This window comes from Lutzomyia longipalpis, chromosome 3, assembly GCF_024334085.1.
Source record: "Lutzomyia longipalpis isolate SR_M1_2022 chromosome 3, ASM2433408v1".
Taxonomy (NCBI): domain Eukaryota; kingdom Metazoa; phylum Arthropoda; class Insecta; order Diptera; family Psychodidae; genus Lutzomyia; species Lutzomyia longipalpis.
Window position 1 is genome coordinate 10,074,689 of NC_074709.1, and position 18,483 is coordinate 10,093,171.

General features: G+C 34.7%; 3 protein-coding genes across 8 annotated transcripts; 2 read left to right on the forward strand and 1 right to left on the reverse strand.

Moving 5' to 3' along the window:
• The first annotated feature begins 151 nt into the window (after positions 1-151).
• On the forward strand, positions 152-12,595 carry LOC129791962 (dnaJ homolog subfamily C member 5 homolog). 5 transcript variants are annotated; one of them, XR_008750753.1, is made up of 8 exons: positions 152-268; positions 2,410-2,548; positions 3,278-3,430; positions 3,505-3,648; positions 6,522-6,590; positions 6,930-7,128; positions 7,311-7,422; positions 11,298-12,595. XR_008750753.1 is itself a non-coding variant. In XM_055830646.1 (7 exons), the coding sequence occupies exons 1-7, from the start codon at positions 249-251 to the stop codon at positions 11,324-11,326; spliced, it is 753 nt and encodes a 250-aa protein (XP_055686621.1). In that variant the 5' UTR covers positions 152-248; the 3' UTR covers positions 11,327-12,595. The 5 variants fall into 5 exon arrangements, 3 of the variants coding, with proteins under 3 accessions (XP_055686621.1, XP_055686622.1, XP_055686624.1); XR_008750754.1 differs by having other exon boundaries at positions 3,505-3,639; XM_055830646.1 differs by lacking the exon at positions 7,311-7,422.
• Positions 12,596-13,159: 564 nt separating this feature from the next.
• LOC129791900 (E3 ubiquitin-protein ligase parkin) lies at positions 13,160-15,053 on the forward strand. The gene is made up of 4 exons (XM_055830518.1): positions 13,160-13,550; positions 13,622-13,802; positions 13,866-14,662; positions 14,740-15,053. Exons 1-4 carry the CDS (start codon positions 13,296-13,298, stop codon positions 14,944-14,946), a joined length of 1,440 nt encoding a protein of 479 aa, XP_055686493.1. The 5' UTR covers positions 13,160-13,295; the 3' UTR covers positions 14,947-15,053.
• A 652-nt stretch (positions 15,054-15,705) lies between these two features.
• Positions 15,706-16,827, reverse strand: LOC129791991 (UPF0389 protein CG9231). Of its 2 annotated transcripts, none has more exons than XM_055830702.1 (4): positions 16,706-16,827; positions 16,275-16,576; positions 16,114-16,205; positions 15,706-16,020 (listed from the first exon to the last, which is right to left on the reverse strand). In XM_055830702.1, the coding sequence occupies exons 2-4, from the start codon at positions 16,574-16,576 to the stop codon at positions 15,887-15,889; spliced, it is 528 nt and encodes a 175-aa protein (XP_055686677.1). In that variant the 5' UTR covers positions 16,706-16,827; the 3' UTR covers positions 15,706-15,886. The 2 variants fall into 2 exon arrangements, with proteins under 2 accessions (XP_055686677.1, XP_055686676.1); XM_055830701.1 differs by having other exon boundaries at positions 16,096-16,205; positions 16,706-16,821.
• Positions 16,828-18,483: the final 1,656 nt, after the last annotated feature.

The window sequence follows — 18,483 nt, forward strand, 5'->3', positions numbered from 1 at the left end:
GATACGCAATGCGATTATTCACTAGACGATAAATTGACATTTCTTCTTCTTCTTCAGAAGGTCTTTCACAGCGAGTAGTTTGAAGAAGAAGATATTTGCGTGAAAAAGTCCGATGATATTTTTTCTCACGGCTTTTTTGGTGTTTTGCAATTGCAATTGATTGAAGAGTTTTTCGTGGGTGGAAGTGGAAAAATTGGTGAGCGGAAGTGACTAATTAGTTGAGTGATAGCGACCACAGGAAAAGCAAAATGGATAAAAGAAAACTATCGTAAGTAGCAATATGCAGACGAGAATGCAAAGGTGGCCTATAGTGCCAGTGATTCAATTGTGTACAACGCGATGTTTGACCAAAGTTGTCATCTCACCAAAATTTCATTGAGACAAAATGTAGCTCTTTATGCTTATTTATTAATTCTTGAACACAATTTTAAATCTTATTTATGGAACAAAGATTGAAAAGGTCTAGCCTACTGAGCAAATTGCAAACTGATTGTGTAAAACGCGTTTCTATAGGGCTACAAAGCTATAAAATTGTAAGACAGCGCCCTTTTAAGTTTGTCAGCTGTGTTAGACAAGGATATTAGTCCGGGATTGGTTTTTCTTTTAGACAACCTAGCAATTTGTTAAGACTGATCCACCAAATATTAGGCCTTATTCAGCGACCAAGAAGCCCTTGAAATCTTTAAATTTTCCACTGAAATTTTAAGATTTTATGCGAATTTAAAGGGTTTCTTACTCGTTGAATAAGGAAGCTATCACATTTAAGTTCTAAGCACTTATGCTAAAGATTTTACATGTGAAAGAACGAGAAAAAATAGCGTTGTTGTCTCGTACTCACGTAGAGGTTATGATGCTCAAGCACTTGGAGCTTAAGTGTGATAGCACTGCCCCGTAAGGCCAATTAGTTAAAGATTTGCAGAAGGAAAAGACGTTCCTTTTGTTTCTAACTGAGTCACCTCCATCAGGCCACATAAAAATAGAAAATCCTTAGAAATAGGCGCAGAATATTGGATGGTAGGTTTCAGTTAAAATCTTACTTTAATATCAGTGTTTTTTTTTTAATATTACTCTTTTAGCTCATTATTTTTAATGAATGAGAAGAACACATTGTGACGTTGACTGAAGTTTTCCCAATAAAAAAATAAAATTATAGTTTTAATCATTAAAAAAAAAATTTTTTTTCGATATTCTCAACTCTTTCGCGTCCAACGTGAAACATAAAAACATTGAAACATGCGCTTTTTATCACTATATTTATTCTATGAATGCTCTCAGATTACATTTTTGAGGAAAAACGTCTTTTTGGCCGCTTTTGCGTGAATTACATTAATTTATAACTAGGAAAAGCAAATTGAATTCATTAGCAATTGGAAAAATAAAATGTTTCATGTTTGGGTCTATGTATGACCAAAAAAACGCGAAAGGGGTAATATAATTCATTAAAAATGATAAAAAGTCGTGATAAGAAATTTCTCTCGAGAACAATATCAGTGAAATTTTGCGGAAGTGCACGAGATGAAAGCGATCGATACTGCTCGTAGAAATGAAAAGATTTCTATTGCCACATGAAAAAAGTATCATTATGCTCAAATTCCAAGCTTTGTAGGTTAAAACTAAATGATAAATTCCATCGTGGATATTGGCAAAAGGCGTGGGTGCTCCAGAAATGTGTTTGAGACATGTGACAATGCCCATTCTGAGGCATCTTGCTGCAGCATTAGTCATCCATTCGCCCCATTTGGAGGTTCTAATTGGAGCAAAATACCGCAAAGGTGATAAAAGGGAATCCATTTCCTGCTGTGGAGCCCCCTTTTCCGGGGGGTTTTGGACCAATGAGGATGACCATCAAGGTGCTTGAGAGTAGAACATGCTTTGTGATTGAGAAGAAAGGACAGCTGCCCTGTGGAAAATATATAGGAGCAGCTGCTTGGAAGTGTTTTTTCAGCTCTGCGCGGTCGCAATTGAGGACTTCATCATGGAGAGAGAGAGAGCCCTTTTTCCAAGGGGGTGGATAGGTCAAGGCAAATGCCTCCCTAAAGTCTCGCGTTTATGTCGTTTACGAGTGTACTACCCACAAAAAAAAAACTTCTCCGGATGAGGGCACTCCAAGGAGTTCCAGGTTTTTTTTTAAGTATTCATCGCAAGGGCAAACTACGTGCTTTTCATGTGAAAACTCCTTCCCATGGAGAGATGGAAAGCCATACTGATTAGACAGTGAGCAATACAAAATGAGAATTCTCTGGAAAATACTCTAAAAATTGTCTTTACGCACCCAAAAGTTCTTTATCAAAAAAAAATCCCACTATCTTTGGGTATTAAAAAATCGTATATACCTTACTGATAAGATGATATAATTGTGTGTTAATTTCCACTGAATCTTCTTCTTTTTTCCCCTCAATTTTCTTCCAGAACCGCCGGAGATACACTCTATGAGACCCTAGGACTACCCAAAACTGCCACGGCTGATGATATTAAGAAGACCTATCGAAAATTGGCCCTCAAGTATCATCCAGATAAAAATCCCAATAACCCAGAAGCTGCTGAGAAAGTAAGTTTAGACTCCAAGATAATTTTGTGCTGAATTTGTTGATTTATAGTCGTGGATAATGCATTCTGAAGGAAATCAGATACTTATGCAAAGAATTCAACATAAAACTTGAACTTTTAATCAAGGGGCTTTTATTTGAATGAAAATCTTCGGATCATCGGATTATTCGCCAAGATTCGATTAATTTGCTAAAATTCGGTAGATTCGTCTATTATTATGTAACTAAACCTAAATTCGAGTTCAATTCATTTTTTGCAAGCCAGTCATCTTAAAAAGAATCAGGATTTTATCAACCAACAATCTGCCGACAAAATCCAGGATATCTTTAGAAGAACACTCTAATGATTCGCTAAGATTCACAAAGTTTCGCCGAATATATCCAAAAATTTTCCAGATAAACACCCCTTGACTTTTATAAAGGAATTTTCAAAAATTGTCGTTCTTCATTTCTTAATCTTCAGAAGATCTAAATCAGTCTTTTAATACTTTCCTAAAGAGCTAATAAAACAAAGACATCACATTAAATATTTTTTTTAAACGGGCACTCATCGTATAAGCGATAGAAATCGTGATTCATTCTTCTAATCCATGAATGCAATAAAAAAAATTGCAACGTAGTTTATGTACATTGGACGATTTTTTATCATTAAAGAAAAAGAATCTCTATAAATATTTATTTTATCAGTTAAGTATGAAATTGATATCCTATCTCTTTTTTTGTTTTTGCAGTTCAAAGAAGTCAATCGAGCTCATTCCATCCTCAGTGATCTCACCAAAAGGAATATTTATGACAACTACGGCTCCCTTGGTCTCTATATTGCTGAGCAATTTGGCGAGGAGAACGTCAATGCTTATTTCGTCGTTACTTCTCCGGCATGCAAAGCAAGTTTCCTATTTTTTTTTTTTCGGCATTGAATACCCTCTAATTTCTCACAAACAAATAAATTTGTATACAGGCTCTATTCTTGATCTGTGGCATCGTGACGGGATGCTACTGCTGCTGCTGCTGCTTCTGTTGTTGCTGCAACTTCTGCTGTGGGAAATACAAACCAATGCCACCTGAACATTCCGGAGATTATCACCATTTGAACGTGAGTGGTGTAGGTTGACGCTTTCATTACTAATTTATGGCTGTTGTGATCACAAATTCTCACCCAAAACAACAAGAAAAGATCGTTGAAAAAAAAACTGTGTAAGATGCTAGAGACATGCAAGAGAAAAGTTTGCATGAGAACACACACAAAGGTGTAGTAGTGAAGAAAAAAAAATTACTCTTTTGTTTTTTTTGGGGAATGGAAGGTGAATGAGGAAGGTAAGTGCTTCCATTCGCAATTGGATGTGTGTACATAAAAAAAAGTTTCTCTGAGGATTTTTATTTAAAGTCAAATCACCTTAAAAATGCATAATATTAACATATTTAATGCCTTTGCATAATGCTAGAAGAGTAATACAGTGTGTACCATATAAAATGATGCAAAAAAGGTTGGGTAAAAGTGAGAGGAAGATTTTCTACATTAATCTATCCCAACAGTTCTTTTTTGGTGATTTTATATGGGTCATGCTGTGTTATAATTAATATATTTGCAAAGTAATTCTTTTTCCTACCTTTGTTATTAAAAACTTTTTCAGGGGCGTAGCCAAGAAGGGTATTTGGGCATCTAAAAAATAATCCAAAAGTTTAGGTTTTTCTTTAGAGATAATAATAAATTATTTTCATCTTAGAAATTTTATTAACCTCTAGGCCGCCAAGCGGGGTTGTTGAACGACCCCAGCCCTATATTTCGTGCTAAAACTTAATAAATATAAAAGCTAGCGTTCCCATCTTTTGGAAATAAATTCCTTGGTTATCTGAGGAGGTTGTGTAAAAATTTCAGCTCAATCCGACTACCACAAGAAAAGTTATTAAGGAAAATGTAGAAGAAGGGAATTCAAAAATTGGTGTAACGGCCATGCTGCGGAAAATTTCTTAGAATGAAGTTAGTCACGTCATGAACCGTGTGCTAGTGGGGTTGTTTTTATTTCTCACCCTACCTTCTCAGTGTCAAAATTATCGCGAATAAGTAGCATAAATCGCATAAAACATAGTCAGAAGCACATAAGTGTTGAAAAGAATAAAGAATTTTCTAGAAATATTGCCATTTATCACGGTGCGGGAAGTGAGGGGAATGCGGGGAAGTAGTGGAAAAAATAGTGGTTGCGGTAAACTTCGTGGCAAATTTCTCAAGAAGAAATTGTGAAAAATGAGTGAAAAATGTTTTTCCCTAATATCTTCTTCTACGTGTTTTGTGGTGGAAAATTTGTGATGCAGGGGGAAAGAGGACTATATAAGGAGTCTAAAGGTAGTGACCCGACAGTTCCCGGTTTTATAGTTTATGAGAAAATCGACTTCCTTCTTGGGGTCGTTCAACGACCCCACCTTGGCGCTCTAAGGAAGCTCCAAGGTCTTGGCGGCCTGCAGGTTAAAATAATATAATAATAATAATTTTTTTATTTCTTTTTCCACTTTCTGCGTCTGCCGACGACTTCATTACCAACCTCACCGAGAAAACGGCAGAAAACTCGGATCACTGGTTGTATATGCCAGAGAATTCGTATTTACATTCAATTTACATGTTTATATTCAAAAGACACTTGAAATTATACAATGCAAAAGGTTTTCCCCACAATTTAAAAATGAATGAGAGCTTCTCGGCAGAGCTGAAATGGAAAAAGTAAGGGCCAGCAAAATTCCAGTAAAGGAATGTATGGTGCTGGTCCTGGGTTCAAAAAGAATTTTCAAACGTTGGAAAAGAATGACAACGTTAAAAAATATGGCAAACCTTAGAAAAGAAACGTCAGGCGTTAGAGCAAAATGTCAAGTCTTAAAAAAGAAGTGTCAAACGTTCATTAAGTTTCATGTCTTTTAATCCACTTTACACGTCATATTAATTGAAGAAAGACAAACACCCTCCTTTAACCCTTTAACGACCATTGGGTCATACGCTGACCCAAAGGCTCGATTTTGAAAATGTTTCATTTTGTATAGATATTTTATGAATATTGAGTTTAAGTTAGTATAAAACTATGTCTTTACAATCCCTGATCATTTTATGACCACAAAAGAACATCCCTAAGGACTCACAGGATCAGGAAGAACGAAAAACCGAAAATTTTTGAGTTGGGACCTTTTGCCAAAAATGTCTTATTTGAGCTCAAAGGAATCCATAAAAATTATTTTTAGTTCAATGAAGTCGTTTGATTGATCGCGAACCTGAAAGGGTTAATTAATTAACGCCCCTGAACTTTTTATAACTATATAACTACAGGTAAGGGTGGTAAAAATCTTTGAAAAATATTGCACCAAAATATAAGTAGAAGATATTAAATCAAAATAATTCATTACCTATTCAATCCTGTATCATACATAATTTATTATATAACATATACAACGCTAATATCTGCACGCTATTTCTTACATATTCCTTCACGTTTTTCAGAATAAATTAGTCTTGTTTTCCTTTTTTTTTACATAAAAGTTTTAATGAGAATAATAAATTAAAATATTTACTTGTTACTAATATGAATATGCCAAATTACTTTTATTGTTAGTAGATCACATCATTGCAAAGTGGTTGTGTACTCCTGCTCTTTAAAAAAAGAAAAGAAAAAGATCAATCTCTCACAAATTCATCCATCACCCATCATCATCACATAAAATCACGTGCTGCTATCGTTTTCTTTCTGTGCAAAAAGAATCTCTATCTTTATTTTTCGAATTGGTGGTTTTTTTGTGTTTTAAATTTTATTTTTCAACACCAACACATTTGAATTTTGATATTTTGATTTTTTTTTGTGAAAATACAAAATGTTTTGATTTTTGAATCAATTTTTATTTTTTATAAAAAAAAGGATTTTTTGACTTCATCCCATTATTTTTCAAAAATATTATTGTTTTCTTTTTGTTTTCTTTCTTCCTTCTTTTTATGTTAATTAGCGAGATGGAGGCAATGCTAGTAATATGCCTGGAGGATCAGGTCCAACGACACAACAGCCAAGGAGACGAGTAAGTAGTCGCATTTTTTTTTATCAATTGAGTCACATTCTTTTCGACAATTCACAGGGAATCCTCTCTATAAAGAATTCAAATCATTGGTATATTTCTCATGGCTTTCTGTTCAAATTTATTTAAACTTTCGTTTTGCATGCTCTTTGTTATTTTCTTTCCTTTTTCTTATTTAATTGTATATTAAAAAAAAAGTATCCAAAATTAGTAAAAGATACACCAAGACACACACACAGACACTTTATTAAGTAAATGTGTTGGGAGAGACGATGGATGTTGTTGTCCACTCGTTCGAATTTTAATGCGCGATAAGTGAGGCTCTTCTCTGTACTTTTGCAGGAGGATTTGGCTGATCTGGAGGATGTTAAGGTGGGTGGTGGTCCGGTGACTTCGCAGCCAACTGCTGGACAGGCGAGTGGTGCTGGAATGCCAGTGTACGCAATGCCACCACCACCAGCTTCTAGTACAAATCCCTTCTACTCTGGTGCCACAGAGTCTACTTCACTGAATACAAGTGAACAAACCACCTACACTCCCGGTAAGTCCGCTACAGCCATTTACATTTTCAAGAATTGTTAATGTAAAAAGAAAAAGAAATAATATTATAATTGATTGGCGATTGCCTTAAATATTGCTGCGTGTATAACACTTACAAAGTATTCTTATTATCTCTTTTTTTTTCGTTTCGTCTATCATCCTATTTGCCCCACAAAACTTCAGGACAATAAAATCATGATCATTAACCAGAAAAGTTTTGAAAGAAAAAAAAATATATATATATATACCTTTTCTCACATAATGGAAAAAAGCTGAATGTAGGATATGTGTTGAGGTTTGTTTTACAAATCATTCACTACAACGTTTTTTTTATCTCCTTTTCTCTAATATCTAACTATTAGTAGTTTTTCTTTCTTCTTTATTAAAAAAAAAAACATAATAATTGGAGTTTTCTTTAATAAAAATGTAATAAATTGCACTATATACCCCCTTCTTTTTAAACTTTCTTCCCCTTTTCCCATTTAACATTGAATGTTCTAAAAGAGAGAGAGAAAGAGCTCTAAATTGGAATGAGTCATGCATATAAAATTAACTTCTTATGCAGAAAATTAATATAATGGTTTAGAAAATGCACGCAATTTGAATGTGGAAAAGTTTTGTGGATAGAGGAGAATTTTTCATTTAGTTTATCCTTAACAATAATATGGGAATTTGTATGAGAATTTTTTTGAATTCTGTATTTTCAGTCAGTTAGCTGATATTTTCTATTTAAAGCTCAAAAAGTTTACTTTCTTTTCATTAATTAGTTGATATTTCTACTACACATTTAATTTCCAAAATTAATTATGCACAATAATTTTTAAACTTATTGTGACTGCATGATACACAAAAATTTAGATTTAATATTTTGGTCATTTAGTAAGCGAAATATGAAAAATTCACGGAAAATAGTGAATTTGTATGGAAAAAATATAAAGAAATTGAAATAAAATTTTATTTAAAGTGAAATAGTAGATTATTCCAACATATTTTTCTTTAGATTAAAATTGCGTCCTAAGCGCAGTAAAAACAACTGAAATTGACCCCAAATTACCAAATAATTCCGATCAAGCCAAATTTTGCACCATTTCATTCAGAAAATTATAAGAAACTTTTTTTATATTTACGAGAATGTGCTAAAATGCGAGCTTGTTAAGGAAAATGCGTTTGAAAAATTTTCCATACATTTTTCCATCGAAGCCATTGAACGAACAAGTGATGTCGTGGAATTTTGTGTTCCGTTGAAGTACACACAGATAAATTTTGACCAAAAGTGGCAGTGAAACTGTCCATTTCCGTGAGTGTGCCACTCGCATTTGTTAATGACTAGTATTTCCTATATCTTTTACATTAGACAGTGCGACTCAAACTGCGAATATGTCCGAATATTTCACTCGCATTCGACTAATACGAATAATTTTCTGTGTGTACGTTTTGACAGATGAGAGAATATTTGAGTAAATATTTTCATATTTTGGGAAATTTTTCGTGAAATAAATTTGTGTTTAACTTATTATTTCTACATTTTCTACATCTTTTTAACCTGCTGGCCGCCAAGACCTTGGAGCTTCCTTAGAGCGCCAAGGTGGGGTCGTTGAACGACCCCAAGAAGGAAGTCGATTTTCTCATAAACTATAAAACCGGGAACTGTCGGGTCACTACATTTAGACTCCTTATATAGTCCTCTTGCCCCTTGTATCACAAATTCGCCACCCGGAAACACGCAGAAGAAGATATTAGGGAAAAACATTTTTCACTCATTTTTCACACTTTCTTCGTGAGAAATTTGCCACGAAGTTGACCGCAACTGCTATTTTTTTTCACTACTTCCCCACATTCCCCTCACTTCCCGCACCGTGATAAATGGCAATATTTCTCAAATATTCTTTATTGTTTTGCACATTTATATGCTTCTAATTATGTTTTATGTTGTTTATGTTACTTATTCGCGATAATTCTGACACTGAGATGTTAAAGTGAGAAAGTAAACACAACCCTTCAACCCCCTTCAACCATATGATTTATGATGTGACTAACTTCATTCTAAGAAATTTTCCGCAGCATGGCCGTTACACCAATTTTTGAATTCCCTTCTTCTACATTTTCCTTAACACTTGGAGGACCCAACATTTGGCACAACGCGGAGGATCAAATTGGTAATAAGTACCAGTTGATAAAATATGCTCAATAATTAATTATTAATCAGTTTAATGAACAAGGATCGAAAGTTTCACTAATTCCCAATCTCTTTGAAGCATTCCTACACCTAATTACTAAATATTTAATTGAGAAAATCGTCACTGAAAAAAAAATTGCGTCGAATCGATGCAAAATTGCCAATTCAAACGACTTTTTTAGCTACAATTTTACATAATTTATTATTGCGCCTAAATCATCACAAACTTTGATTCTTAAAGTAACTTTTTAGTCACTTCCGGCAATAAAATTAGTCCTCATTAATGATTTTCATCGGGGAAAAGTGAACAAGAGTACTTTATTTGGGAAATATGGGGATACATAACCTCAAAACCATGGCTAAAATGTATGTGATTTTGACTGGTAGTTATTACCAAATTGATCCTCCGCGTTGGATTCTGACTTTGACCTCAATTATCTTCCAAAGAAAAGACTTTTCTCGAGAATTTCTTTCTGCTATCTTAAAGTTATTAAAATTCCCTACACATAGATGCTAAATTCATCGAGATAAGTCCAATAGATTTTATTCTGTGACGATTTTAAGGTTCCAATTGGTAGAAATTACCAGTAAAGTCCTCCGGTGTTAATAACTTTTCTTGTGGTGGACGGATTGAGCTGAAATTTTTACACAACCTTCTCAGATAACCAAAGAACTTATTTCCAAAAGATGGGAATGGTATCTTTTATATTTGTTAAGTTATAGCACGAAATATAGGGCTGGGGTCGTTCAACGACCCCGCTTGGCGGCCTAGAGGTTAATCTGTTGAGTGGAAAGTGGTTTCTGTGAGCAATTTCTTGGAATACTTCAATGACGTCACTTGAACATTCAATGGCTATGATGGTTTCAATGAGAAAATGTATGGAAATATTTAAACGCATTTTCTCAAACGACCATAAGTTTTACAGCATTTTCGCAAATATTAGGAAGGTTTTTTATAATTTTCTGAATCGAATGGTGCAAAATTTGACATGATCGGAATTATTTGGAAGTTATTTTACTTCTCAGCTGGCTTATTATTTTGTCGTTCACAAAAAGTAAAATCAGACTATCGTGTCTGCGTAGTAGGACCGACGTCAAAAAGACTTCTCCGCGGTATAACGGCTTCAGAATAAGGAAATTTGCCTTCAGAGTGGGACAATTAGTATCCTGCCTTTCCAATAGTACAAATTGTCCCACTCTGGAAGCAAATTTCCTTATTCTGAAGCCGTTTTTCCGCGGAGAAGTTTTTTTGACGACGGTCCTACTACGCAGACACGACTGTATTAAAAACGACGTTTCTTGCATATTAGGTTTCATTTAGTACATAATTTGAATGAGGATAGAGCATTAAGTTCTTGGCTTTAATTCTTTCCAATAAATTTGAGAAGGTTTCAGATAAAATTCTAAATTTTCTAAAAATAAAAGTTGAAGAAATAGAATAATTTCTATTTATTTTATCCACCTAAGCATGCAAATTACTCACCTCAAGCTTTTTTTTTTACTTTTTCTAATTCTTTGTTTTGTTTTACTAACATTTTTTTTTAATTTTGTGTTATTTTAGATACCAAAACTCGATATTGACATCACAATGTAAATACGTAGTTTTTAGTATGTCAACAGACGAGTTTATGGGATAGAATGCAAATTAACATTAAAAAGCACATATTTGTACATTAATTTTTGATTGGAAGTAAGTTGCATTTTTCATTTTTATCGTATTAACTCTGCTTCACAATCTCTGTTGTAGCTAAAATATTAATTATTTATTTATTTTTCATTTAATAGCTTCTCTTGTAAATTCAACAACTAATATTTTTCTTTTCATCTGTTTTGTGTGCCTTGCTAAATCACGATAAAGTCTCTCAAAATGTGTGAATTAAAAAGTATTTTCTTTCCTAATTTTTTTTTCTTTCCAATTCAAATATATTTGCATAATCTTTTCTTTGGCAAACACAACACAATCACGATGACGATGTTAATTGGTTCTTTTGCAGGAATGACTTCATCCCCACGACATGGTTGAAAAGAAAGTTGAAGAGAGAACTTACATTAAAATTTCGATAAAAGAAAAAAACACCGCATGGAGTTCATGACCGTGAGAGGAAAAAGAATGGAATGAACACATACGATATGTTTTAATTAAAAATTCGTAAATACATGGAATTATAATATTATTCACTTTCAAGTGACAACACTTTTTTTTGGAGAAACAAATTTAAAAAAAAAAGTGTCATGCAGAAAAAGAGGAAACAATTAAAAGTAAAAAGAAAAACAATCGTAGCACCAGATAAAAATAAATAAAAAGAAAATATATTTACTTTGAAATATTTTCATGATAACATAAAAGAGAGAAAAAATGAAAGGAGAAAACTTTTAGTAACTACCACATCTTTGCTGCTGCAGATTTATGACTAAAAAATAATAATTAATTAATTAAACAATGTATTTAAAGTAAAGTAAAAAAATGAAAATTGAAATAAATATATTGCGTGTCTATTATATTTAAATTATGAATGAAATAAATTAAATTATATGACCGGAGATAATATTTACCAAATAGATTTTAAAACAAGTTAATCAAATTATTAAAAAAAAAATAAATTGAAGTGTTTTCTCGTTCATTGGAAAACTATATTTTTGTAAATATATGACTCCAAAAAAAACTAAAGCAGAAATTCTTGAATTTTTGCTCATCCTTCCAGCAGTTTTTAACAATTTTATTTTGTTGAAATTTTGCTTTTTTGTATTCTCTTTACTTGCAAACAATATTATACTCTAAAGTTCTAAAAGAAAACTTATCTATTTTTTCCTTAAGAAAAAAAGTATCTTTTGCCAAAAAATGTTAATTGAATTTTGAAAAAAAAAAATTAAATCTTAAAAAAACCGAAAACATAGTCACTTATAACTTGTTATGTGAATTTATATTTTAGATTAAAAACAATTTGTTGAGAAACATAAAAAATGTAAATTTGAGAGTTAAAAGCACATAAATGTTATTTGAAGTCTATTTATTAAAAAAAAATTAAAAGAAAAGATTTCAGCAAGTATTTTTTAGCCTTAAATGTCCGAAAGAATGATTCTTGAAATAAATTTAAAAAAAAAAGAGAACACATCTTTAGACAATATAATCTTTAATATCTTTAATTTTCACATATCTTTCTTTCATTATTACCTTTAATGAAAAAAAAAAAAACAATTCAATTAAATTGTAAATGCTACAAAATAGAAGAAAATGCAGAAAGATTTTATGTATATCAACGAAATTGAAAAATAAAATCTGTATCACGTGAAATGTTTTTTTGTTTGTATTTTTAGTTTTTTATTCTAAAAAAAAATATAAAAAAAATCTTTTTTTTGACTATTTTTTGAATTTGGCGCTAGAAATGTAGTTCCAAAAACCACCACTGGTACTTTTCGGCACTGTTGGTTCAAGAGAAAATGAGAAGGATGCATTTCACTGCTATCTGTTTCCCTCACACAGTCAGTTTTTCGCAATTTTCTCGCGTTTTCCACTGAATTTCTCGGCCGGAAGTGGTTTTTAGTGACCAGGAAGCGACGCCGCGTCGATTGGCATCAAACATTCCAAAAGTTTGCGAAAATCCATTTCCGGGAAATGAGAGTCGTGTAAAATCCCCAACCGTCAAAATTTCCGCGGGCCCCAAATTCCGCACGTGGGAGCTCCCCGAGGGCTCCAGAGCACCCGTAAGTGCCCCAGGAGCCCCGAAAATGTGTTTTGTGCCCAAAAATTGGCGGAAAAACAAGGAAATCACGAATTTTGTCGAAATGCAAAAAAAGTTCGTTAAAGTTCAAATATTATTATTTTTTGAGCCCTTTTTAAGTTAAGAGGGTTAAGAGATTGGAGAACCTATTGTGACATAACCTCAACTAATCAGCTGCGCACAAGAAAAAAAAACAGAAATTAAAAATAAATCGCGTTTTTCTGATGATTTTGCGGAGTTTATTGCTTAATTTAGCGTGAATTGAAAGGTGGAATGAATATTTTTGAATTATTAAGAAGTTTATTTGCAAGAATGCTGCAAATTCTGCTGAATAAGAAAGAAATCACAAATGCCCTCAGTGTGTACGTGAAATGCAACACAGGAAGCACACTTTCCCTGCAGCTGGATCCCAGTTGGGACATTAAGAATGTGAAGGAGATTATTGCCCCTCAATTGGGCTTTTCCTCTGCTGACGAAGTGAAGATTATCTTTGCTGGGAAGGAGCTGGGCGACGCAATCACCTTGAACGTAAATAGACAACGAACCTTGCTCTTTTGGGATCTTTAAATGGAATAGAACTGATTGATGTTTTGTTTTAGGAATGTGATTTGGGTCAGAGGACAATTCTTCATGCCGTCAAGACACGCAGGCAGCCGCTGAAACGGCCTGAAAGTACTCCCCTGACTGAGGAGGATGGGGAATCTGAGGAGGCCTATCGTCCTCTGTCGGAGTCGTTGCTTGAAGGGGAGACGGAGGTGCAGGATACTCCGGAAGATGGTGGTAAGTTTCACAGAGGAATCTGATAAGCATGTCAATTAAAATGGCATTCTGGTGTTCATTTAGAACCACGTAAGGCACCACAGAAAGCCCAATTCTTTGTGTACTGTTCCCAATGCTCAAAGTTGTGCACCGGGAAGCTTCGTGTTCGCTGTGCCACATGCCGTGGAGGTGCCTTCACTGTACACCGTGACCCGGAATGCTGGGACGATGTACTGCGACCCCACAAAGTCCGTGGGCACTGTGAATCCCAGGCAATTCCCTGTGTAGCATCCGTGGCTGAGGGAGACCCGCCTTTTGCGGAATTCTACTTTAGATGCGCTGAGCATCCTGCTCAAGGAGAGGATGACTACGCTGTGGCCCTTAATCTTGTTAAAGTCAATTCACGCGAAGTTCCGTGCTTAGCGTGCACGGAAACTTCCTCCCCTGTGCTTGTTTTTCCCTGTGAAGCTGGACACGTAGCATGCCTCGATTGCTTCCGAGACTTTTGTCAATCCCGCCTGGGTGAGAGGCAATTTATCTCAACAGAGCACCTGGGTTACACGCTGTCGTGTCCCGTGGGCTGTGCTGAGTCCTTCATCGAAGAATCCCATCACTTCCGTTTGCTACCTAAACCCCTGTATGAGCGCTATCAGCGCTTCGCAACGGAGGAATTTGTTCTGCAACAGGGTGGTGTACTCTGTCCACAGCCTGGCTGTGGGATGGGGCTCCTCGTGGAGGAGGATTGTCGACGTGTGCAATGCCAAAATGGCTGTGGCTACGTCTTCTGCCGACAATGCCTTCAGGGCTATCATTTGGGTGAATGTATTGCCGATTCTGCAGCCAGACTCTCAGAAGTTCAGCAATTCTCCGTGGATCCCAATGTGAGTTTCCGCGTGATTCAAGCAAATGTCCCAGAGAGAGGCTAAATAATTTTTTGTGGGTTGAATAAAAATTTCAGAGAGCCGCTGAGGCGAAATGGGATGAAGCAACGAGGACCACAATAAAAATCTCTACAAAACCATGCCCAAAGTGCCGAACAGCTACAGAACGAGATGGTGGCTGCATGCATATGGTCTGCACGAGGGCTGGATGTGGATTTGAGTGGTGCTGGGTGTGTCAAGTCGCATGGAGTACTGAATGCATGGGGGCTCACTGGTTTGGCTGAGCAGCAATCCGTGCAATGAAACTTTTGATGACTTATTGTGTGATAAAGATTTTGTTAATAAGTTTAGCAATTCACTTTTAACCAAATATAGACTAGTTGAAATTCAATTTTTTTGATTTTTTTTACGAAACTATTGACTTTTTTTTCTTTGCGATCCCAGCGGAAAATGCTAAATATTTTTAGCGATTCTTTATCCTTTTTTGATTCCCTAAAAGATTGGTAGGGTCAAAATTGTTTTCTCCATTTTCTCGAATTAGGTACTTGGCCCATATCAACTGCATGAACTCCTTTCAAATACTGCAACGCCATTTGCAGTTTTTTTTTTCACTCTAAAAAATGTTTTAGAAATTTTGTAGACTTGTCGCAGTTTTCATCTTTTTCAAATTAATTTTGCGTAATCAATAAGTGTCAATTTTCCTGCAATAAATTAACTTTAAAAAGAAGAAACCTCCGCGGAGTCTATAAAAAAAAATTTGAAACATATTTTAGAGGGACAAAAACTGCAAATGGCGTCGCAATATTTGAATATTTTGGCAAACATTTGCATTTTTCTATGTAATCCCAGTGGATATTGGGGAGTTTCTTTTGCGATTTTTCTATTTTTTTTTTAAATTCTCCACAAGACGAAATGGGTCAAAATTGTTCTGCGATAGAGGAAGTTTTTACATGGCCAGTGCATGAACTCCTTTAAAATAACTCCCCCCAAAATTTCGTTCTGGCTACGCCCGACTGAGGGTCCGAAGTAATTTAAAAAATTAATTTGCAAATTAAATTTCTTTATTTTAATTCTTTTCATCTTTGAGCTTTACAGCAACACTGTACACAAGGAGTAATATAGAATATTTACATTTAATAATTTTGCTATCTCAACGGATGCATTGTTTCTGAAGATCCTCCAGCAAAGGACTTCCTTCTTCTTCTTCTGTACTGACTGGGCTTCCTATTTGGTATTGTAGGATTTAGCTAGGGCAGCTTGATCTTCTACCTTCTTTTGTTCCTTGAGATCTGCATGCCAATCTCTATTTATTTTCGACACTGTATCACCTCGTTCAGCTGCCTGTTTTCCACTATAAACTGTCATCAAAGAAAGGAAAATAGTTAGTTTAGAAAATTCTTAACATTCTCATGAAAATCAGGAAGTTTGCACACCGAGTGGGAGAAATTTACCCATAATGATGCATCCAATGAGTGTGGCCACAATCATGTAGTTTGATATACGAATCCTTGCCTTGCTACGGCTCTTTTCCATTTCTTCCCGACTAAAGTGACCAAATTAAAAAATTAATCTTGAGATGATCTCGTGACTGAAGCAAAGAAAATTCTCTCACCTCACATAGTTGGGAACATCTTCCTTACTCTTGTACTTCTTTGTCCACACAAGAATGCGTTTCTCGAAATCATTTGGCTTGTAGGCTTGATTCATTGACACCTGACCCTTCTTTGCATCACCAGGTGCCCCCTGTGCCGGTTCCGTTGGTGCTGTAGCCGGTGTATTCGATGTATCTTTCTGCCGCACAAATGAACTTCCGGACAGAAGTCGAAGGCAGAGATTATTGGTCATAGGAGTCCTCATCTGTGACGACATTCTCACAAAATTCATCCTCAAGGTTGAACTAATTGTAGGAATCATCTGCGGAAGCATAAAAATCCCAGAATATTAAATTTAGGAGAAATTTTAATGAGCTTTTTGGAATTGCATAATTCTGTAACATATAATTAGTAAAAAAAAATGTAATTTTCCTCTAATTGCTGTACGAACCTTAATTAATTAAGATTAATTCCTTGATTCAAACAGATCGTAAAATAATATTTATTTATTTGGGAAATTCTGATTTTTCTTCTACACCTTATTTTGGTTTTACGATGGAAGATCCTAAAGTCACATCAGACAACACTAAATGAAACCTAATTTTTGAATTTATGTTTAACGGAAAGTTAGTGCGCTATTCATGATAAAAGATTTTTTCTTATTATTCTTGATTTTTTCAAAATCTCCTTTTATTCTTAACATAAAAAAATTGAGCTGCATTTTTTTTTGATATTTTCTCTTCGTTCTTTAATCAGTCGAATTAAAAACTATACAAAAGTTAGCATTCAAATTGAAAATGTGATTTAAAAATATCAAAAATTCAACATGGCGTCGAAGAATTCAGTAGAATTCATGTAAAGTTTGGTAAAATTAACAATCATGCACAAAACTTTGCGCTATAACTTCAGATAAGCCTTCCTTGCTCTATCTTATTAGACAATGCTTATTTATGAGCCTTTTGTAAGTCATTGTGTAACTTTTAGTACACCCGAATCTCCCCTATAATTTCAATTATCACAACTCATCCCTGTTAAAAAGTAGGTATTGAGTAGTGTTTGTTGGGAGATGAAGCGAAGCAAGGAGAAGAAGGCTAAAATGTTGATGCTGGAAGAAGTAAGAGAAGAACGAGCATTTTGAGAAGAAAAAATGAAGCCTCTCCTCCAGAGATTTATTATCCAAGTCATTCGAAGACAATAAAATGGTAAAGAAAACCATCGAGTGAGCGTGATGCTCTTTGGATGGTGGAGGAAAAATGTTCAATTTGGACATGTTCCATTGCTGGTGCTCACCCTTTTTCTCTCTCTCATCTCTTGTCGTTTCACCGACCAAAGCCGCGTCCAAGATGAAAGAATTTGTCCGTTAATCATGGAAAGAATATATATATGTAGGTACATTTTTTTCATCCTCAAAAGCCACCTCATCTCACTCCTCGCATGATGGCTGTGGTTGGATTGGATAAAGTCAAATATGATAAATGCCGTTGAAGATGTATCACAAAGAGATAATTGATTGAAGGAGTACCTCCATTGTTGGTTTCTTCTTTTTTTTCAACCCATTGTGTGGAGAATCAAGTGAAAAATCAGTAATAAGGGGAGTATGTACAATTTAGCGTGGCCATTTTCATTTTATTTTATTAAAAACGAGGTAAATTGTCGCTTCGCTCCAATTTACCTCGCCCCGCTTCGCGGGGATTTGTTGCGCTTCGCGCAAATTTTAGAGAGAAAATAAATTGTGATGGTTTAAAGGCAGATTTGGGCCACTTATCAAACCCAAAAGAAAAAACTTGCAAAGAGAAGAAATCATTTTCATACAATACTTTAGGCGCCAAATTCAAAAATTTGCAAAAACTGCATGAAATCTCTATGGGGGCTACCTGAAGGGGGGCTTTGGGGGGAAAATGAATACGGCCATCTGAAACCGCCTGTTATAAGGGGTCTCTGTACCAAATTTCATCGCGATCGGACAAACGGTGTGGATTTGTATAAAAAAGTCGGAACGACGATTACCAACAAACAGGCCTTTCTTTATTATATAGATATTTTGACTGAAAACGACTCTGAATCGCGGGAAATTGCGACAGAAGTTGTGATATCATCGTAAACATTTTATTTTCGAATCATTTTTTTTTGTTAAAGTAATAATAATAATTTATTTCACCCTTTTACAGACTAGTGTTTTAGGAATTTTGTTAAAGTATAAGAGAAATGGGAGGAAATTAAACATTTGGA

What these genes read in the sequence shown, in the direction of transcription:
- LOC129791962 (XM_055830646.1), top strand. Translation starts at nt 249, where the DNA reads ATGGATAAAAGAAAACTATC. An exon ending in ACCCAGAAGCTGCTGAGAAA is followed by an intron (nt 2,549 to 3,277) that starts GTAAGTTTAGAC and finishes TTGTTTTTGCAG; the next exon opens with TTCAAAGAAGTCAATCGAGC. An exon ending in ACAAACCACCTACACTCCCG is followed by an intron (nt 7,129 to 11,297) that starts GTAAGTCCGCTA and finishes GTTCTTTTGCAG; the next exon opens with GAATGACTTCATCCCCACGA.
- LOC129791900 (XM_055830518.1), top strand. Translation starts at nt 13,296, where the DNA reads ATGAATATTTTTGAATTATTAAGAAGTTTATTTGCAAGAATGCTGCAA. An exon ending in GCGACGCAATCACCTTGAAC is followed by an intron (nt 13,551 to 13,621) that starts GTAAATAGACAA and finishes GTTTTGTTTTAG; the next exon opens with GAATGTGATTTGGGTCAGAG. An exon ending in AATTCTCCGTGGATCCCAAT is followed by an intron (nt 14,663 to 14,739) that starts GTGAGTTTCCGC and finishes TAAAAATTTCAG; the next exon opens with AGAGCCGCTGAGGCGAAATG.
- LOC129791991 (XM_055830701.1), bottom strand. Translation starts at nt 16,576, where the DNA reads ATGATTCCTACAATTAGTTCAACCTTGAGGATGAATTTTGTGAGAATG. An exon ending in GATGTTCCCAACTATGTGAG is followed by an intron (nt 16,206 to 16,274) that starts GTGAGAGAATTT and finishes TGGTCACTTTAG; the next exon opens with TCGGGAAGAAATGGAAAAGA. An exon ending in GGGTAAATTTCTCCCACTCG is followed by an intron (nt 16,021 to 16,095) that starts GTGTGCAAACTT and finishes CTTTGATGACAG; the next exon opens with TTTATAGTGGAAAACAGGCA.